The following is a 22662-nucleotide window of genomic DNA, read 5'->3' as shown; positions in this document are numbered from 1 at the left end:
TTTTTTCTTTCATTCAGTCGCATTGGACTCTTGTTCGGACATTGGACTCTTGTCTCAATGTTCGGACCAAAGATTTATCTTGGAACAAAATAGGCTGCCAGATTAAATTATCTTTACAGAAGTTGACATGTAAAAGCATTTGAACTTGGCAAGGCGGCTTCCCTAGCTGCCCTAATTATGGACTGCCTGGCTGGGCTGTATTGACCAACCACCACCTCTCCTAACCTCAATGGCGTAGTTCACAAGACTCCCTGATGGGGAGAAATGTTGCAGAACAATGACTCTGGCCACAATACATGCCCAGCCAAGAAAAGAAAACAGAATAACATCCTTTCTATTACATTTGCCACCCAAGATTTTGGAAAATAAATGTTGTCACACTTTTAATGAACTACAACTTTTAAACCTATCATAAGGCCTAGATATAGAGGCTTCAAAAGTCTTCCAGGAACTTGCCATGTAAGGGTACGTTATATCACCCTTTGTGTATGACATCGCTTATAACACATTTGGGGAATCATTTGTGTAGTGCTTAATGACTGCTCAATACAGCCTGCATAATTTTTAGTTCATGTGACTAAAACCGTTAAGACCGTTAAAGCCTTGTTTATACTTTCGCTGTACTGACCTATCAATCAACGGATAACGGTTGGCCAACAGTGTTTTTGAGTCTGGGGTTGCCAAGACGACGGCCACCCCTAGTGAAGCTGTTGGCTATAGCTAGGCCTCTTATTCTGTACTGGGAGAGGGTTCTGAAGCGCGACATGCTCCTTTTAGCGTCACCGACTGTGCCCTGCTGTCACACATACAAAAGACAGCTTCATTAGGATTCCGAGGGCATTTCGACTCCCCTCTTCAAACCCTATTTATCCAGTCGATTGGCCATGGCTCAGCCCTCCAACCAAAACTCCAGCCCCCCATGACTCCAAGCTCACAACTTCTCTGGAAGAAATTGAGATTTATGGAATTAAGTAAATAACGTTTTTAAGACTGAGCTCTGTATGAATTTACCAGTTCCAGGCATTCCTCCAAAGTATACAACATTGAAAAGATGAGTTAATTGCCCTGTGTTAGTCTCTTTAGTTAATTTCAACAGGGGGTGTCTTTTGCTTAGGTACCAAATAAGTATTTATCAGATTATTGAATAGTGGAGTCTAGTCTCTCGTTGATGGTATCATGGGGATTAACTTAAAGTAACCAAACAAGCTAACACTGCAGCCAATTTTTTATATATATATATTTTTTGTATTTAACCTTTATTTAACTAGGCAAGTCAGTTAAGAACAAATTCTTATTTACAATGACGGCCTACAATACGAAAATAAACAGGTTGACCCTTCATGTGGCTCAATGAACTTAGTCCCTGGCCACATCCTCAAAAGGATTCTTCTATAAACAGTTCTCTCTCTCTAGCACTGTTCTTTTGCCAATAAGCTCCTTTAGAGTTAGCTTCAAGAATAGGACGTTTGTTTTCAGTGACCACATATCTTCCCTCTGGTTCCAACTCTCCTCCTGATGATTCCCAAAGGATTCGTCAAGGTCGGAAATCTGCTCATTTCGCCACTCATCCCCCTGGCTCCCGGGAACTGGATCTGTTTCATTGGTAGCCAGGAACTTTTATTTTATTTGTAGTTTTTGAGAGGGAAGGGGGATGATTGGTTGGGGGCTCTCTTACGTAACCTGACAAAACAAGTCTTGTTATCTTGATGTGCATCACTGTAAGCTGCTAGTGTGTTATAGTCATACCGTTACGTTCCCTTTCAGTCAGTCAACTTCAGTACAACATACTACGGGGAAATAGAATCACGCCCCAAGCTGACCCCAATGGATACTAAATGAAATGGCCCATGGCAGACCACCCAGACCTGACCCCGCAAGATGCGGCAGTCTGGGTATTTTTCTCACGGCGCTCTACCTAGTGACTTTCTCCTGGCCCAACTGTAAGCACACTAGCAGCAGTGACGTCCAAGCAATAAAACCTAACAAAAGTATGTGGTGATGCCCAACTCGCCGCAGCACAAATATCTCCTACAATCAAACCTTTAAATAATGCCCAAGATGCTGCCAGACCCCTGGTGGAGTGGGTGCGTACACCGCTAGGTAACCTTTGCCCCTTGCTGCTATATGCAATCCAGTGGGAGAGACGCTGCTTAGAGAGCACCCTGTCACGAGCACCCTGTCGCGAGCTGGATTAGCAAAACAGACAAACTGATCAGATAACCACTTAACCCAGGTCCGTTCAATGTACGTGCGTGAGGCTCGCACTGGACACAGGGCATGTAACCTCTGTTGCTCTTCAGAAGCAAAAGGAGGAGGCGAAAAGGGAAATAGCTCAAACGCTAAGGACCTCTAGGACGTAGCCATGACATTCGGGGCAAAGTGCGTATTTGGACGCAACGTCACCTTAGAGTCGCCCGGGGCAAACTGAGTACAGGAAGGGTGTCCGGATAACGCATGGAGGTCCCCAACACGTTTAGCCGAGGCCAAAGCCACGAGAAAGGAGTTTTTATAAGAGAGGATCTTCAGATCCACTGACTCAAGTGGTTCGAAAGGGGGCTTCATTTTCATTGCGCATTTTGTCGTGATGGGTAACGATATATGTCGGCCCTGACAAAAATTACGCTCCTCGTCTGTTGATGCACGCCACCACTGACATATTGTCGGTTCTGACCCGCACAAGCCAGCCCGACAAAAACTGGGGGAAGCGCCTGAGCGCCAGATGCACCGTTAGGAGCTCCGGGTAATTGATATGCAGTGCGCTCCGCACCAGTGTCCACACCCCCCCGAATTGAGTTGCCTTCGTACAGTGCACTCCACCCTCGGGAGGGTGGGTCTGTCGTGATTACCTTGCGGGATACAACTCCTGGGAGCCCCCTGACCATAGCAGAGGGTCCCATCACTGGGCCATGGCCCGTAGGCCCGACAGACACCCGAAGCAACCGGCTTAGGCTGAGAGATGCATCCAGGTGAGTGGCTAGCACTCAAAGCTGGAAGGGCCGCATCAACAATAGCCCCAGAGGAACGACTTCCATCACAGAAGCCATCATGCCCAGTAGAAGTAGGCACTGGCGAAAACGCACTTTGTGGCCCAGTCGAAATCTGGCTAAGCAGACCAGGAACCCGGGCACTCGGGGGCTGCTTCGTCATCGGAGGTGAATGCAAGTCCCGCTTTTCTCCACTCCCTCCAACTCCGGGAATTGAAAATAGGAATGGGGTTGCCATAACGCTGAGGGAACACTAGTAAGCTTAATTCACTGGAAGTTATGCATGCTAGCCGACATTAGTCAGGAAGCTCTTTATTCTAAGTTAGGCTAGCTAGCCTCTTTGACCGCAGCACGGCCCGTTTAGAATAACCAAGCGACTTAACACTATGTATACAAAACAAGAGAGTTACCCAAGCAACTCCACCTTGAGGAGGCAGGAATAGCTAGTAGTAGCTAGCTCGCCTCAGTGAGTTAGCTAACCTGGCTAGCACGCTATGCAGCGCTTGTTAGCTAGCATGGTCTCAAAAGTCTACGTAGGACAGGATCACTGAAGTGGGACCAGACCCTTCATTGACAAGTCTGGGAAGAGAGGCAAGCAGTGCTTGACTGAGACAGACACAGGCGGCAGGGAGTACCCATTGAACCTGTCGGCCCTCTCTCTTCGAGTAGCCTCCCGTAACCGGCGATAGAGCGCACAGGAGCCGGGTTGAGCTTGGGCAGCCACTGCACACACCATGCCCAGGCAGACAAGACATTTGATTCGACCAAAGATCCAATCCATCTCTGCGTCCCACAACTCAGATACAGCAGAGGAACGGCCACCCGGGAGAGGAAGTCACTATAGGAAACACCAAGCCCCCTAAAAAATGCTACACGATTGTCAAGAGAACCTGCGCATGGACTAGTAGGGGCTCAGTGCCAGCCGTCCCCTAGTCCTGCACACAAACTGATTTGAACGAGGGCATGCCAGAGCATGCACCGAGACACACAAGACAACATTTGAGCATGGTCGCAAACCCCAACCCGGCTTAGCCTTCGTTCTCTAGGTCGCATCTTACTCATTACTATAGCCAGGCCAAGCAATCCGAAGAATAACTCATTGTTTGTGATTAGGAAACTATGAGAACCATACAAACTCCAGCTCACAACGTCCAGGGGGTGAGCACGCTCTACCACAAAGGGACAGTTTAGTCGGCACAACGTAGTAGCGTGAATCGTTCCTGTTCACACTGAGGTAAAGAGCGGAATAATTGAAGGGATTTCTTATCACCTGTGGAAGGCAGGGATTCCAGCGTGGTGTTGATTACATTGGCCTTGTCAGGTGTGATTTTAGATTCTTCAACCGAAGTCGCGAGTGCGACTCCCCATATTATGTTGTACCGAAGTTGACTAACTGAAAGCGAACACATTGGGAGGGATCATAGACCATTCCTCCATACAGAATCCTTCCAGATCCTTGATGTCCTTCGTCTGCGCTTACGGTCTGCCATCTTCAATTCAAACCACCTAAATCTCCTGCATTGTATGGGTGTGCTACTACTCCCCTTTACTGCACCCAACCCCCACTTCTCCATTTACTACTAGGAACTTATTTTTTCTTCTCCTTTTTTTTAGGTGGGGGGGATGAGAGGTTGGGGGCTCTCTTACTTAATCTGACAAAAACAATGATGTGCATCACTCTATAGCTGCTATTGTGCACCAAGGGAAGTGAACAAGTGCACACTTTGGGAGAAAGGAGATTAGATTCGAGAGATTATTGGGACGCAACCCACATGTCTTAGAGTCCTCCACATCTCCTTCCATGTCCAACCCCTTTATAATTTCGGGTTGCGTGTGGGTGTGATATCTGCCCCTCTTGCACTGCACCCAACCATCCCTCCCTCTCCATTGACTACTTTGATTGCGTCCTTCCACTCCACCAGAGTTGCTTCTCTACTAAGTAAGACGGAACATCTAAGGTAAGGAAACCTTATTGGAACCCTATTGGACTTTTTCCTATTATTCAGACAGTGCTATTCGCTTTTACAGTGAATTTTGAAAGCAGCATCTTATTGATGTTGTTCCTAAAAGAATTTGAATGTTTTTTTTCTCTTCAATTTGTGATCTATTAATGAACATGTGCATGTGCCATGAGGCATAGTTTATTACAGTTTCTTTGCATTATAACCCCCACATTTGAATTCCTTGTGAAATTCTGGTTTAGGATTTCCAATGTTTTTATAAGAAATAAAGTTGAACCTTGTGACTAACCAAATAGACTAAACCATGTGTTGAACTATAACCCAGTCTGTAGGCGTGGTCCGTCAATCCCAACGCACCATTTGGAAAGCATTGTCCTTGGTTAGCACTTAGTGCTAAAAATGCATTTGTTAAAGATTGATACATAAAATATCATTGTTATACCCTGAGCCAAAATTCCCCTCAATGTGATTACATTTGAAACATTTTTCAAATATGAAAATTATTATTTTAGTGTAAGGTTAATATGCTTTTCTCGTTTGTTGTGCAGGGAAATACTATAACACTTTACACTACAGTGCCCTTATTACTGTGTACTCGTGTAATTAGGTTAACAAGTACTGTATTATTTATTAGGACACTGTACTTTAACATTAGCCCTAACCCTTACCTGGATTAACCTTAAGTACAGTTTTAGAAAAGTGTAATAATGAGTAATTACAATACTTGTTACACTGTAACAGGAATAATTACACCGTAATAAGAGCACTATAATGTAAAGTATAACCGGAATTACTGCCCTCAAATTATAGAAAAATACCTCTGCATATGTATTATTATTATTTCTACAATAATGATCAGTTTGTAGTAATTTTGTTGAATTTGACCCATAGTTTACAATGTTGAAGTTCAAGTTTTGACTACACTCACATTGAGGTCAATATAAACTGAAATCCATGAGCATCTAATCATCAAAAATAAATACAAATGTAAGGTCACCTTGGTCACTGAAAATGAGTTGTCACCTCTTATAATTCTCAGGTTCAGAAGGTGACAACATGAAAGCGTTGATTGGATCAGTCGTGTGTGCTGTGGCACTGCTATCTGGGTTTTGCACTGCTGGTAAATATAAATAAATATATATCTTAAGGTCTCCAAGGAATGCTGCCACTGGTCCAGGTTCAAATATTTTTTATAATCCTCCTAATGGTACGGTTAGGATTTGGGGTTGGGTAATCTGATCGTAGATCTGTGTTTGAGGACCATTTCTACCTTTATCTCCCAGGATAACTTCCTCCCTGCTACTGTCTAGGGTACTCATTAACCATAACCTTTTATTACAGTGACCCCTAGTGGTATCATGTATAAGTGGTCAAGACACCTTTGAAGTATTTTAGGTTATCTATAGGAATTTTGGGAATAAGTGTTGAAAATTAAGTGAATACATTTAGAAAACATACTGAGCCACCAAGCTGTGGCAGGCAATGGCTCTCTAGCGCTGCCTTAATAAAACCTTTGAAAGTCCTCCAGCATCTCAGCATGCCCTAGCCTGTGGGAGGGCGCCCCAAAATGGTTCGTGTCTTGACATTTGACTCTTCCCATTGACTGAGGCTGGATGGCTGGAGCCCTATCAAAGCCCCGGGGCCTCATCAGATCTGAGGCCTGACCATTTCTCACGAGCCGTCCGAGAGGATGCCTGCCACTGCCAACAAAAGAGTGTGATAAATCAATTGAACTTGCAGACAATGGCTCGGGGCAGGCCCGTGAAATGACAGGCATCTCAGTGGGCTTGTAGGTCGATGCCAAAGGTCTTTTACAAATTACTGTTGATGTGTGTCAGTATGCCACTGACACTATACCATACCGAGGGAGCAACCCCGACTGGGCCCCCGGCACCTCCGCTTCCCCGCCTCCAACCCTGGCAGGGCTTGTTAGGTCTTGAGACGGACATGCTGAAATGGCATTGGTCACAGTCAGTCGACGGCAAGGAAAACTATTTTCAGTGTCATGCATAAGGGAGGGGGATTGGAAGGGGGGACTGTTTGCCTCTTCTGCTGGCGGGGTTTGAAGGAGGGGTTGGTTCCAAAACATGCCTTTAGGGAAGAGTGGGGTGGGTAGGAGCCCACTTTAGTCTCACCACAGGGGGTTCAAAACAGCCCTGTGGTACCCCATTACTGGCCCCCTACATTGCCCCCAAAATGGACTCCTTGTCATTGGAGAGAAAAGTGTCTCGTGAGAAAGCTGCTGTACAATACAGCCATTGTTCTCTATCCTGGCTCTTGGGTCTTAACTCATGAAGTTGGAAGAGAGGACAGAGCAGAATATGGTATGACTATACGCTTACATTAGAAGCCCTCAAGAAGCAACTTCTACTAGTTTTCAACAACACAAAGCAAATGAACCAACGCAAGGCCAGGAGAAGGGATTAACGTTGAATCGTATTAAATCACTCATATTATATTTCACTACACAGACAGACTAAAGAGCAGTGTGTATACATTGACATGTTTGTTTTTTGTTGTTCCAGGGCCAGCAGCTTTATCCATCACCACTATATTGGTAAGGTATTATATATACAACATACTAATACGTATCGCAAACGCATGAAAAGGAGACTGGAGTGCCACTCTAATGTAATTCTATGATGGTATGCAAGTTTTAACTTATGATCCACTTGTCGGATTCTCTCCCACCAGCAAGAGCCATACATCATGACCCAAGGGTCTGAGCTGGAGGGGTACTGCATTGACCTGCTCGCGGAGATCGCCAAGAAGTTGGGCTTCAAGTACAATGTGCACCTGGTGAAGGACGGCAAATACGGGCGACAGGACGAGAGTGGCAACTGGTTCGGGATGATCGGGGAGGTGGTCCGAGGGGTGAGTGGCCTGGACAGAAGGTAGCAGGTGGTGGTATAGGGTACGCTGGGGGATTGGTTAAGTCATTCAGACTTGTGTTCAGTAAGCCGTTCATGGCTATACTCACTCACATGTGTGTGTGGGTCCCTATTCCTGTTTGTTTGTCCCTGTTCCTGTGCCTGTGTGTGTTCCTGCTCATGTGTGTGTGTCATTGTGTGGTGTATGTGTGTGTTTGTGTGTATCTACAGTACCAGTCAAAAGTTTGGACACACCTACTCATTCAAGGGTTTTTCTTTCTTTTTACTATTTTCTACATTGTAGAATAATAGTGAAGACATTAAAACTATGAAATAACACATATGGAATCATGTAGTAACCAAAAAAGTGTTAAACAAATCAAAATATATTTTATAATTGAGATTCTTCAAATAGCCACCCTTTGCCTTGATGACAGCTTTGCACACTCTTGGCATTCTCTCAATCAGCTTCACCTGGAATGCTTTTCCAACAGTTTTGAAGGAGTTCCCACATATGCTGAGCACTTGTTGGCTGCTTTTCATTCACTCTGCCGTCCGACTCATCCCAAATCATCTCAATAGGGTTGAGGTCGGGTGATTGTGGAGGTCAGGTCATCTGATGCAGCACTCCATCACTCTCATTCTTGGTAAAATAGGCCTTACACAGCCTGGAGGTGTGTTGGGTCATTGTCCTGTTGAAAAACAAATGATAGTCCCACTAAGCCCAAACCAGATGGGATGGTGTATCGCTGCAGAATGCTGTGGTAGCCATGCTGGTTAAGTGTGCCTTGAATTCTAAATAAATCACAGACAGTGTCACCAGCAAAGCACCCCCACACCATAACACTTCCTCCTCCATGCTTTACAGTGGGAACTACACATGTGGAGATCATCCGTTCACCCACACCGTGTCTCACAAAGACACGGCGGTTGGAACCAAAAATCTCCAATTTGGACTCCAGACCAAAGGACATATTTCCACCGGTCTAATGTCCATTGCTCGTGTTTCTTGACCCAAGCAGGTCTCTTCTTCTTATTGGTGTCCTTTAGTAGTGGTTTCTTTGCAGCAATTCGACCATGAAGGCCTGATTCACACAGTCCCCTCTGAACAGTTGATGTTGAGATGTTTCTGTGACTTGAACTCTGTGAAGCATTTATTTGGGCTGCAATTTTTGAGGCTGGTAACTCTAATGAACTTATCCTCTGCAGCAGAGGTAACTCTAGGTCTTCCATTCCTGTGGCGGTCCTCATGAGAGCCAGTTTCATCATAGCGCTTGATGGTTTTTGTGACAGCACTTGAAGAAACTTTCAAAGTTCTTGAAATGTTCCGTATTGACTTACCTTCATGTCTTAAAGTAATGATGGACTGTCGTTTCTCTTTGCTTATTTGAGCTGTTCTTGCCATAATATGGACTTGGTCTTTTACCAAATAGGGTTATCTTCCGTATACCCCCGCTACCTTGTTACAACACAACTGATTGGCTCAAAAGCATTAAGAAGGAAATAAATTCCACAAATGAACTTTTAAGAAGGCACACCTGTTAATTGAAATGCATTCCAGGTGACTACCTCATGAAGCTGGTTGAGAGAATGCCAAGAGTGTGCAAAGCTGTCATCATTCCATATGTGTGCAAAGATTCCATATGTGTTATTTCATAGTTTATGTCTTCACTATTATTCTACAATGTAAAAAAGAGTTAAAAAATAGGTGTGTCCAAACTTTTGACTGGTAGTGTATGTGTGTGTCTGCTCGTCTGCTCCTATTTATCAGGAGGCCGTCCTGGCGGTCGCCCCTCTGACCCTCACTGCAACCAGGGAGCAGTCGGTGGAGATGAGCACTCCCTTCATGCAGACGGGCATCGGCTTCATGCTGAGCAGGGACCTGGGCTCCGAGGAGAGCCACTCCCTCAGCTTCCTCTTCCCCTTCTCCACGGAGATGTGGGTGGGTGTCCTCTTGGCCTTCCTGGTGACTGGCCTCTGCATTTATCTGGTGGCCAGGTGAGATATCATCATCAACTCGGCCCCATTCCTAATGTAGCCCTTAGCTATGAATGCTAGTTAGTTCGGGGTGAATCCTAACTTCCACTTAAGTCGAATTTCACTTAACTGTTAGTCATCAATTGAAGTCAATGAGAAATTAGGATTGGCCCCTTCTTGCATAAAAAGATGTCAACATACAAATAATGCGTAATGCTATGAAACATATAGGCTACATACAGTACGTCCAGTATACAAATATAACGTGGGAGATGGGGGTGGTTGAAAATAGAGTATTTCAATGGAAGTAGAAACTGCGCTGCTAATTCATCCTTCTAAGAATCTGGTTTAGCCACTGTCCAGAGAATGAAGTTCTGTAAAGAAAGACAGATCTCAATGCTCACTTTACCCCCTCAGGATAAGCCCCTGTGAGTGGGCTGACCCCGAGACAGACGAACACAGCTTCACCCTCCTGCACAGCTTCTGGTACATCACCGGAGCCCTGACCCTGCAAGGTAACGCAGCTATGAGCCAAATCGCCCTCTGACTCAAACTGCTGCTGCCAAGTCACATGTTCAACAGAATCATGCTATTTTGGCAAAGGGAGTCTAGACAGCGGTTTCTGTTCCTGCTGTTTAGACCAGGAGAGTCTAGAACACTATAGAAATAGAATCTGCTTTACTGTGGGTACACTCAATATGGCCTCCACTCTACCCATTATAACTGCAATGGAGATTTTTGTTCTAGGCATTCTATTTCTATGGTCTAGTCTAGAGTCTGGACAGGGATTTCTGATCCTGCTATTAGACAGGATTGTCTACACTGGGATTTCCATTCTTTTCCTTTTAGCTCTCCTAGCTGTGCCATTAAGGAACTAGAGCAAGCACACTTGCTTTCACAAGGCAATTCAGAGAAGCAGATCGTAATTTTGGTGCACATAGAATGGAGTCATGAGTGCATTCAGATGCATGGTCCTCTGCAAATTTTCTTCACAATACAATGAACATAGGCTCATTCTGTTCAGGACAACCCAGGGTAAAACACCATGTCATCTTGTAACTGTACATTTAACATAGTGATCATAAACATTGCCACTACCTTTTCAGAATTCGGAGAATAACAGCACTTAAACAGATTATTAGTAACTGGTTTAAACCGATGGCACCACAAATAAACAATTAGAAATGAACAATTAATGAAATCTATAGTATGGAAATGATAACTTAGAGACTAAAAGGCGCTGCATGGTAAATCCGATGTCTGCATTGGCCGTGCAGCATTTACGGTGATAGGGCCTCTGCAGAAGTCAGGCCATTCATACTTCTTGCTCTTCGCGGAGCATCGCAGAGCTGTTGTGAAGGAAGTTGTCAAGGAAGTGAGTTTGTGTTTATACAGGACCTCCCGCCCCCACCTACCGTCAACCAATCATGTCAATGCGGAGCTATACGGAGCCCTCCACATTGTTACAACATTTGGGAGGCACACGGCGATGCGGTACGAAGCTCAATTTGGCCTCTGCATGCCTCCGGAGGCCCCGCAATTACGTCACACCCTCCATATGGAGCCTCCGACCACATTTCCGGATCAAGCATAAATTGGCTTTTAGAAACAAAATGACTCTATTTGAGATTTAGAAAACTGACATTATATTATGAAGCATTTATAGGCCCTAACAGGAGATAAAATGTACATGTTTTAAATGGTCGGGTGTGGATGGACACGTGTGTGTGTGTGTGTGTGTGTGTGTGTGTGTGTGTGTGTGTGTGTGTGTGTGTGTGTGTGTGTGCGCGCGCTGATGGATGCGTGTGTACGTGTGAATGGGTGCATGTATGTGAGTGTAGAAGTGTGTGTGTGTGCATGTGTGTGTCATACACGCAAAGACGGTGAAAACGCAAGGTAGGGATGCCAACAACATGCATATGAGATTTAACCAACAATAAACAAGTAAATAAATGAAAACAATAACAGATATATGCCCAAGCCAACACCAAACGAGGGATACCTTGCTTTAGCTTCTTTTTTTTTCTTTTTTTTTCTTTTCTTTTTTATTATTAGCATTATTTTTGTATGACTATTATTTCTTAGGGTCAACAGTTACTTGTACCATAGTATCAATTATATTGTTTTATGAAATGCTGATTGTTGGCCTAATTATTTAGGCAAATTATTTTATTTTCAGGTTGGGGGGGGGGGGTTAAATGTATATATATGTTGTTGTGATTCTGTTGTGATCTAAAACCAATATATAAAAAGTATTTTAAAAATAAATGTTGGCACATGAGTTTTATGATATGGAAATGTGACTCAAGGGTGTTTGGCTTGCTTGTATGACATCAAAGCAGTATTTATTATAATCCTCAACATCTCATCTTTCATAATACATAGAGTCCTCGTAATTTACAGCATTTCCGTCACTCAGACAACAAAAAAATCGCAGAAGGGATGGGGGCAACTGCTCAAGTTCAGAACGGCTGTCAGTCAATACCCATACAGCACTGTGAAGCGCAGAGCCTGAGCTCTGACGTCATGTATAGCATGTTACTGTACAGCCACTGTGTTCTAATTTAGGCATTTATCAGTGTCCAAATCTGCCATTTCCAACCCGTATACCGGTACGAGTATAAAGGGCTACACGCATGAGCAATCTATATACTCTGTTATGTTCAAAACATCTTCTACATTGCTCGTCTTAAGAGAAAACTACACTCTAAAAATAAAAGGTTCCTGGAGTATCCTTTAGGGGTTCTTCAAATTGAAACTGTGGGGGAACCCCTATAAATTCTTCAAATAATCCTCGAAGAACTTTGAGGATCTTAGAAGAACCCTTGTTGAACCCCTACTTTTTAGAGTGCAGGACGGATAATATGGGTGTTTGCACACTTTCTATTGTAGTCCAGAAGAAGGTGATGGAGTGACAGGAAAAATAAGTTTGAGTTTCTAAAGTGAAAAGCGTTTTTCAGTCTCCCCAACAGAAGTTCCATGTATGTTTTTAAGTGATCCGTCCCATGTCTGTTTCAATCATAGAATACAATTTTACATAATATAATGGATCTCTGGTTTGTGTTCTCAGGTGCTGGCCCACACCCTAAAGGCCTGTCTGGCCGCATTATCAGCGCTGTCTGGTGGGTGTTTGCGTTGGTGCTCCTGGCCTGCTACTTCAGCAACTTCAACACCATGCTACGCTCGGACCCCAAACACGTCTCGGTGATGAACTTCGATGAGCTGGCCAGACAGGACGTCATTGACTATGGAACAGTGGAAGGCGGCTCCACGTTCAATTTCTTCAAAGTACATCTAGAACCGCTAATGTCTCAACAACCGTGGCCTAAAATCATCTGACCGACTTTGCATTTCTAAGATTCCCTTTTCACTCCCATTTCTAGAACTCCAACAACCCCACCTACCGACGCATCTTCCAGCACATGGAGAGGAAGAAGAGTTGTGTGGCTTCTGTGGAAGAGGGCAATCGACGTGCCCAGGAAGGCAACTACGCCTTTATTGGCGAGGCAGCGTCTCTGGACCTGGCTGTGGCTCGCCACTGCAACCTGATCCGCAGTAGTGAAGTCATTGCCATGAGAGGGTACAGCATTGCAGCACCCCTAGGTGAGCCCCTAGCAGCTGGGTCCACAGTACAGCCCATAGATGGACCTGATATATGGAAATCTGTGCTATCAATAGGGAACATTGGGAACATTGTTTGTGTTTTTATGGGTGGTTTGCTGTGGTGATGAATATCTGAAGTAATTAAAGTTCAGTTCATTACTTGATATGCACTCAAACACATGCCCACTGACACCCTTCTCTCGCAAGACAAAAAATAACTCCCCTTTCTCTCTTGCTGTCCGTCCATCTCCCTCCACCTCCTTCCCCATCTCCTTCCTCCTCCTTCCCTCTGTCTCCTCCCTCCTTCTCCTTCCCTCTCATTCCCCGCCAGGCTTCCCTATGATGAAGAACATAACGGTGGCCATACTGCAGTTGAGTGAGTCTGGGGAGTTGGCGTACCTGCAGAGTAAGTGGTGGGCCAATAGCTGTATGCCAGAGGGGGGCCAAGCCCCACAGGCCCTCCAGGCACACATCCTGAGGGGTCTCTTCATGCTGCTGGCCCTGGGGTGCGGTCTGGGCCTCCTCATTGCCCTCCTGGAGCTTGCCTCCAAGGCCCGCAACCAAGCCAAGGATCAGAAGGTAAGGGAACATGAGGAGCGGATAGAGAATGGACTTAAAAATAGATATATTCTGTTTATTAGGATTTTCAAATCTACACATGAATATTGAAAGTAAAAACTTCCTACAATTCCCTCTACTACTCACACTTATTCCTCCTCTCCTCTCCTTTCTTATTTCTCCCTCTCCTCCTCCTCTCCTCTTCTCTCCTCACAGAAATCCTGCTGCTCAGTGTTGTCGGCAGAGCTGAGTCAACGTTTCAGATCGGGCGGGGCGAATGCAGGCACAGAGACGTCAGAGAAGAGCAAAGCGTGAAGGATCTGTTTTACTGATTGGCTCCGAACAGAACCATATAGTTTGATACGCATATAAACCACGTGTGAGGGACCCCGGTCCTGTCCTTTGTAGCAGTAGTATCTTCCGTATCCTAGTAGTGTATCACAGCAGTGTCTTCTGTTTCATAGTGTACCACACAGCTACCGAGTTCCCCATGTGCATTTACAATGGCTTGTTAGAATAGATTCCAATTAGAGTAGATTTTACTATATATTCCACTCTGAAAAGGTATTATTAAGCCACTATAGAAAACAGCAACAATAGCATTTAATGCACTCAGTGGACATGGGCCTCCCACTGCAGAAATAGACTACTAACAGTAAGATTTTTATATATATTAAGTTGATAGAGTTGATACAGGCTTTGCAACTATCCTCCAGATAAATGCTTTAAGCAACTGTATTTACATTTTTGTTGTTGTCGTTGTTGTTGATATGTACTGCCCAAATATCTCACATGTGCTACTAAATCTGGTGGCTTTTGAGTTGTTTCATTAACCGTTCAATATGTTTTACTTTAACCTGTTTTTTATACTCCACCAAATTAAATCCCTAGACATCCCAAATGTATAGATTTTTGTTAGTTTTGTTAGTTTCACACCTAAGCTCCCTCAAAAGTGTTTTGGATGGATGGATAGAAAAAAAAAAAATGTTTGGGATGGATTTATAAAATGTGTGCTTTCCAGGAGTGGGGGCAATGAACAGGCACTGTGGGGTAAAGGTACAGTAATTGTAATAACTGATCAGTCTATTCATTTTTTCTTCTATGAATATTGCTATTTCAGTAGAGTTTTGTTGTATTGTGGGGTCAAATTAAATCTACCAAATTCCACGAGTGGGCTCATTCTCCATCCCCCTTGGTGCGTAGTCTCACGTAGCCAGATGGAAGTAAGATGGCGCTGCAGTTGATACACTGTAAACCCAAATGTGCCGTCATTAGTCAAAACTTTTGAGGAAACCCGTTGCACTTAATATATCTGAGTACAGTTACTTAAAGTAATTTTGTAGTCATTACTCAAACCGATAGTCACTGTGACACTGTAGGGGGTCCAGATTTCAGTTGTACATTTTGAGTAACGCCCCCACTAAGCAACGCCTTCAGAAAGTATTCATACCCCTTTACTTATTTCATATTTTGTTGTTACAGCCTGAATTCATAATGTATTAAATATATTTATTTCTCACCTATCTACACACAATACCCCATAATGACAAAGTGAAAGTATTCACACCCCTGAGTGAATACATTGGATTGCGAAAGTATTCACCCACCTTGGCATTTTTCCTATTTTGTTGCCTTACAACCTGGAATTAAAATGGATTTTTTGGGGGTTTGTATCATTTGAGTTACACAACATGCCTACCACTTTGAAGATGCAAAATATTTTTTATTGTGAAACAAAGAAGAAATAAGACAAAAAAAACAAAAAACTTGAGTGTGCATAACTATTCACCCCCCCCCCAAAGTCAATACTTTAGAGCCACCTTTTGCAGCAATAAGCTTGGCACATCTAGCCACTGGGATTTTTGCCCATTCTTCAAGGCAAAACTGCTCCAGCTCCGTCAAGTTGGATGGGTTCCGCTGGTGTACAGCAATCTTTAAGTCATACCACAGATTCTCAATTGGATTGAGGTCTGGGCTTTGACTAGGCCATTCCAATACATTTAAATGTTTCCCCTTAAACCACTCGAGTGTTGCTTTAGCAGTATGATTAGGGTCATTGTCCTGCTGGAAGGTGAACCTCCGTCCCAGTCTCAAATCTCTGGAAGACTGAAACAGGTTTCCCGCAAGAATTTCCCTGTATTTAGCGCCATCCATCATTCCTTCAATTCTGACCAGTTTCCCAGTCCCTGCCGATTAAAAACACCCCCACAGCATGATGCTGCCACCACCATGCTTCACTGTGGGGATGGTGTTCTCGGGGTGATGAGAGGTGTTGGGTTTGCGCCAGACATAGCGTTTTCCTTGATGGCCAAAAAGCTCGATTTTAGTCTCATCTGACCAGAGTACCTTCTTCCATATATTTGGGGAGTCTCCAACATGGCTTTTGGCGAACACCAAATGTGTTTGCTTATTTTTTTCTTTAAGCAATGGCTTTTTTCTGCCCACTCTTCCGTAAAGCCCAGCTCTGTGGAGTGTACGGCTTAAAGTGGTCCTATGGACAGATACTGCAATCTCCGCTGTGGAGCTTTGCAGCTCCTTCAGGGTTATCTTTGGTCTCTTTGTTGCCTCTCTGATTAATGCCCTCCTTGACTGGTTCGTGGGTTTTGGTGGGCGGCCCTCTCTTGGCAGGTTTGTTGTGGTGCCATATTCTTTCCATTTCTTAATAATGGATTTAATGGTGCTCCTTAGGGATGTTCAAAGTTTCTGATATTTCTGATAAGTGCAACCAACATTTCTTCAGGTTGAATGAGCAGTGGATGAACCTGCTACTACTCTCATTTTAATAAACAAACAATATTCAACAAAATATCAAGTGTAACCTACTAGGCTACTCTTCAATGACTACAGATTTTTTTTCAAAAATATCAACTGATCAACATGATCTGGCCGCAGAACACTTCTCTGTGCGTTCACTATGTCGCCAGTAGTACTAAAAACTCGTTCTGCTGGCACACTGGTGCCTGGAATGCACAGGTACCGTTTAGCAAGGGTGGAAAGTACAGGTAGCTCTTTCTCCTGAGATCTCCACCACTTCATGGCATTTTCAGTCAAAGGCAACGCATCTTTTGCTCGGTACCTTAACACCTCTGCTCTGGCTGTCTCGCTTGTGGATTTTCTTTCTCTTTGGGTGAAGGAATTGCCAACAGCGCATCTAAGGCTTTCTTCTTACAAGGAGGTGACTCATTTGGAGCTACAATATAAGAAATATATTTCAAAATATAGTCATGTTTCTCATTAATACAAAACAACAACAATCTTTTATTGGTATCACATGAAACACACCTGTGGTCTCTTCATTGAATCCTGACAGCTTTGTGCTTGAGCTTCCCACGTCTTCCTCCTGATTTCCCATTGCTTGCATCTATTGATGTAAGAATGTGTGAACTGTTCAAATTTCTGCTCTGTAATACTGCACACATAAATTTAGAGGAAGATAAAGAACAGATGAGATTTGAGAGAGGACAAATGAAAGGGGAGAAGAGAAAAGAGCAGAGGAAAGAGGAGAGAAGAGTTACCTGGTGGGACACTTCTGCCTCAAAAACCAGTTTTGTGTAGACCTGTTCTCTGTCCTCTTTTTCCAGGTAGGGCAGTTCTTTAAATCGCGGGTCCAACGCTGATGCTGTTTAAAGAACAAGAATATTGCATTCATTGCATTATTAAATTAAGTTGACCTGAAATTGCAAGTGATGACCACCTCCTCATACACAAAATAATCAGAAGATTAAACTTTAGTATGTTTAAAAGAAATGTGGCACAGTGATGATGTAAAGCCACCATGAACTAAGAATTGTATTGCAGATATCTTGTTTACTTTTCCATATGAAAAAACAACTCAAATTCAAACTTGAAAACGCAAAGGTGTGGCATTTTACAAATTAATACAGTCTAATAACCTAAAATATTAACCAAGTTGATTTTAATTAAGACTCCAAATGAATTACCTATGTTGAGAGCATCTTGGGTGCCTCTGTAGCCTGTGGAGAGGTCACTGGCCATCACCCTCTTAATCTCTGCAACCAGGGTTGAGTCGTCTTCGCATGGCTGTAGGTGTTTCAGCAGTTTTGCTTGAAGAGGAGCAATTACAGAGAGAGTTGGCTGGTCTTCTTCACACATCACAGTGGTTGCCATTTTGACAGGACCCATCAACTGAACAATGTCATCCATGTTGGCAATATCACTCTCACTCAGCGTGCCTACATCTGTGACCCCCTTTCGTAGATCCTTGGACATCAGAGTTGCCATTATAGCTGGCTGTTGTTCCAAAAAACGTTCAAGCATTTCGAATGAACTGTTCCATCTGGTGATTATGTCTTGGATCAGTTTATGTTTTGGTAAATACATCAGAGTTTGTTTTTCCTGTAGGGCGTGACATGCAATCGGGCTGCGGTGAAAATATCCAACAATTTTTCGCACTTTCCCCAACAACCTGGAAGCACGGTCCACCCCCAAACCTTCTGCGAGGCAAGGTTGAGTGTATGTGCGAAGCAGGTAATGTGTGGACTGAACTGGGCTTCTGCACCGGCCACAATCATATTCCTGGCGTTATCTGTGACGATGGCAGGATTCTTGTCGTAGATTTTCCACTCCATGCAGGCTTCACGCAGTAACGCGCCAATATTTTTACCAGTATGGGCTTCATTTAAAACTCTGGTTAGCAGAACAAAGGTCTTCATTTTCCACTCCGGATCAATGTGATGAGAGGTAATTGTCACATACCCTTGATTTGAGCATGACGTCCAGCCATCTGTCGTTATCGCTACTCGTTCAGCTTGAGAAAGCGACAGCTTCACATCATTCTTAGTACTTTCATACAATGCAGGAATAACCTTTTCTGAGAAGTGTGGTCGGCTTGGTATTGTGTACCTTGGCTCCAATGTTTGAATCATTTCACGGAATCCCGGATTTTCAACCACACTGTAGGGTCGCATGTCTTTGCAGATAAACTTGGCAATTGTTGCCGTGATGTTTTTCGCCCGAGCTGAGTTTTGGCCTAGTCTCTGACTAAACATGCAGGCGAGACCTGAGGCTTCTGCAGAGTTGACTTTACCTTTCGCTGCTGTAGCAGCGGGAACGCTGCAAGAGGTGCCTGGACGGTCGGTGTTGTGTGAAATCCCATGGCGCCTTAGTAGGTGGTTGGAGAGATTTGTCGTGTTGCCGTTGTACTTTACTTGACCTTTACATATCCTACAAACAGCGAGCGACTTATTTAGAACATCTCCGTCTTTGCAAAAGCCAAAGTGTTTCCACACACTGGACCGCAATGGTGGCTTGATAATTTCTCGCTCGTCGGCTTCTCCTCTGTCGTCCGCCATGCTATGTTTTGTTGTCTTTGCGCCTTTGCGCTGCTGCTGGCGCGGGGAGATGACGTCACGGATAGGCAGACTGAATCGAGTAATGTTTAAAGCCTTTATCATTAAAAGTGCTAAGAAAAAACATCCATATAAAGTCTGACGTGCTTAAATCCAATGGGTTATTTCCTAGTATCGATACAATCGATTTATTACATTTTAAAACGATGTTAGATTGATATATGTTGTCCAAAAGGCCAACTCGCCGAGCACAGATCGATGTAGTTGGATCATAGGAATATAAATCGATACATCGATGTAGTCGATGGATCGTTACACCCCTAGTATGCACGCACCACCTTTCCGTTATATATTTCTTAGAATTCTTTGAAACGTAAGTAATTTTTTTTATTTCACTTCACCAATTTGGACTATTTTGTGTATGTCCATTACATGAAATCCAAATAAAAATCTATTTAAATTACAGGTTGTAATGCAACAAAATAGGAAAAACGCCAAGGGGGATGAATACTTTTGCAAGGCACTGTACATGCTAGAATCTCCATTGGCAGTGATTACAGCTGTGAGTCTTTCTGGGTAAGTCTCTAAGAGCTTTGCACACATGGAATGTTCAATATTTGCACAATATTCTTTAAAAACGTATTCAAGCTCTGTCAAGTTGGTTGTTAATCATTACTAGACAGACATTTTCAAGTCTTGCCATAGATTTTCAAGCCAATTTAAGTCAAAACTGTTACTAGATCACTCAGGAACATTCAATGTCATCTTGGTAAGCCTTGTGTTTTAGGTTAGTGTCCTGCTGAGAGGTGAATTTCAAATCATATCAAATTCTATTTGTCACATGCGCCAAATACAATGCACATGCTTATTTACAAGCCCTTAACCAACAATGCAGTTAAGAAAAATAAGATTTAAGAAAATATTTACTAAATAAACTAAAGTAAAAAAATAAAAGAGCAACAATAAAATATGAATAACGAGGCTATATACAGTGGGTACCGGTACCGAGTCAATGTGCGGGGGTACAGGTTAGTCGAGGTAATTGAGGTAATATGTACATGTAGGTAGGGGTAAAGTGACTATGCATAGATAATAAACAGTGAGTAGCAGCAGCGTAAAAAGGGGCCATAAAACTGCTGAACAGCTAATCAAATGGCTACCCAGACTGTTTAAATGTAATGTGGACACCAAGGAACTTGAAGCTCTCAACCTGCTCCACTACAGCCCCGTTGATGAGAATGGGGGTGTGCTCGGCCCTCCTTTTCCTGTAGTCCACGAATTTGTCTCTCAGTGTCTGTTGGAAAGCAGACTGAACCAGGTTGTCCTCTAGGATTGTGCCTGTGCTTAGCTCTAATCTGTTTATTTTTATCCTGAAAAACTCCCTAGTCCTTGTCAATGACAAGCATACCCATAACATGATGCAGCCACCACCATGCTTGAACATATGGAGAGTGGTACTCAGTTGAGGTACAGGATGCATGTTTTGGAATATTTTTATTCTGTACAAGCTTCCTTCTTTTCACTCTGTCATTTAGGTTAGTGTTGTGGAGTAACTACAATGTTGTTGAACCATCGTCATTTTTCTCCTATCACAACTATTAAACTTTGTAACTGTTTTAAAGTCACAATTGGCCTCATGGTGAAATCCCTGAGCGGTTCCTTCCTCTCTGGCAACTGAGTTAGGAAGGACGCCTGTATCTTTGTAGTCACTTTTAGATACACCATCCAAAGTGTATTCATTTATTTTATTTTATTTTTGTACCCATCTACCAATAGGTGCCCTTCTTTGCAATGTTTTATAATAATTTGTATTGATAGAAAACCTCCCCGGTCTTTGTGGTTCAATCCTTGTTTGACATTCATTGCTCCACTGAGGGACCTTAAATATAATTGTATGTGTGGGGTACAGAGATGAGGTAGACATTCAAAAATAATGTTAAACACTATTTATGAGTCCATGCAACTTATTATGTGGCTTATTAAGCACATTTTTATTCCTAAACGTATTTAGGCTAGCCACAACAAAGGGGTTGAATACTTATTGACTCAAGACATTTCAGCTTTTCATTTTTAATTAATTTGTAAAAATGTCTAATAAACATAATTCCACTTTGACATTATGGGGTATTGTGTGTAGGCAAGTGACACAAAATCTTAATTTAGTGCATTTTAAATTCAGACTGTAACACAACAAAATGTGGAGAAAGTCAAGAGGTGTGAATATTTTCTAAAGGGACTCATTTCCCAGTGTGCCTTGCCTTTTGGAGTGAATTGTAGAGTTACCTACCACCCATGACTGTATTTGTTAGTGACAGAGACATGTTCATTTTCAGACCTTGTGGGCTTCATCAAGTTGAGTTCCTAGGCAAATTTTGTCATTATAATTAACTCTTTATGACAATATATTGCATATTAGTGATGGGCATTCCGAGTCTGGAAAACCTGGGAAATTTACCAGAATTTTGCAACCCTACCTGCAAGTTACATTATGCTGGCTTGCAAAGTGATGTGTAATTCCTATTGGAATCCAGACAGAGTTATCCAACAGTTGTCATTTTTATTAACCCGCAACCTGCATTCATAATGACTGCCAGGGTTAGGAACAGTGTGAGGAGACTACCTAAGCCATTTAAACTGGAACAATCATTTCAGTAAGGGGTGCAACATTTTTTATCTAAATGAATGGATTTGTTTAGGAAATGCAAGATGGTGCCGACAGACATGGCAGCTCTGCTTCTAGCTCCTAAGCAACTTTGCAGTAATTCATTTTTTTTGTGTGTTATTTCTTACATTATTAGCACAGAAAGTTTTTTGTGTAATTATTACATACAGCCGGAAAGAACCTTTGGATATCAGAACGACGGTAACTCATCAGCATTACGACTTTCACAAATTGGATCCTTTGTTCCCCCAGGGCAATTGAACTTATCCCAGAGGCTGCTCCAAGACGCCGCCGGTGGAAAAGAGGTATTCGGAGTGGACTTCTAGTCCGACTCAGGAAGTGTACACACCATCCACCGCTTCCGAGTGAATTACTCGCTAATTTTCAGTCTCTGGACAATAAAGTAGATGATCTCAGGGCGAGGATCTCCTTCCAGAGAGACATCAGGGACTGTAACATACTCTGTTTCACGGAATCATGGCTCTCCAGATATACTGTCCCCGTCCATACAGCCAGCTGGGTTCTCAGTATATCGCGTAGACAGGAATAAAGAACTCTCCAGGAAGAAGAAATGCATGGTGAATGTTTCATGAATAACTACTCATGGTGTGATTGTGATAACGTACATAAACTCAAGTCCTTTTGTTCACCCGACCTAGAATACCTCACAATCAAATGCTGACCGTATTACCACCCAAGATAATTATCTTCGGTTATAGTCACATCCGTGTGTATTCC

General features: G+C 43.3%; 1 protein-coding gene and 1 long non-coding RNA gene across 2 annotated transcripts; one reads left to right on the top strand and one right to left on the bottom strand.

The window, feature by feature from the left end:
• Positions 1-4798: 4798 nt before the first annotated feature.
• On the top strand, positions 4799-15120 carry LOC311149437 (putative glutamate receptor). Its single transcript, XM_084186639.1, has 10 exons — positions 4799-4942; positions 5985-6065; positions 7471-7502; positions 7640-7819; positions 9587-9813; positions 10210-10307; positions 12863-13080; positions 13176-13395; positions 13727-13974; positions 14170-15120. The coding sequence occupies exons 2-10, from the start codon at positions 6002-6004 to the stop codon at positions 14266-14268; spliced, it is 1386 nt and encodes a 461-aa protein (XP_084042765.1). The 5' UTR covers positions 4799-4942; positions 5985-6001; the 3' UTR covers positions 14269-15120.
• A 2167-nt stretch (positions 15121-17287) lies between these two features.
• LOC311149783 lies at positions 17288-17915 on the bottom strand. The gene is made up of 3 exons (XR_014615052.1): positions 17895-17915; positions 17469-17572; positions 17288-17314 (listed from the first exon to the last, which is right to left on the bottom strand). It is a non-coding gene; the product is annotated as an uncharacterized lncRNA (long non-coding RNA).
• Positions 17916-22662: the final 4747 nt, after the last annotated feature.

This window comes from Coregonus lavaretus (genome assembly GCF_964263955.1).
Source record: "Coregonus lavaretus genome assembly, chromosome: 22".
In the NCBI taxonomy this organism is placed as follows: domain Eukaryota; kingdom Metazoa; phylum Chordata; class Actinopteri; order Salmoniformes; family Salmonidae; genus Coregonus; species Coregonus lavaretus.
The sequence above is the reverse complement of the archived record's forward strand: the minus strand, read 5'-3'. Positions and strand labels throughout refer to the sequence as shown.

What these genes read in the sequence shown, in the direction of transcription:
- LOC311149437 (XM_084186639.1), top strand. Translation starts at nt 6,002, where the DNA reads ATGAAAGCGTTGATTGGATCAGTCGTGTGTGCTGTGGCACTGCTATCT. An exon ending in ATCTGGGTTTTGCACTGCTG is followed by an intron (nt 6,066 to 7,470) that starts GTAAATATAAAT and finishes TTGTTGTTCCAG; the next exon opens with GGCCAGCAGCTTTATCCATC. An exon ending in CGGAGCCCTGACCCTGCAAG is followed by an intron (nt 10,308 to 12,862) that starts GTAACGCAGCTA and finishes TTGTGTTCTCAG; the next exon opens with GTGCTGGCCCACACCCTAAA.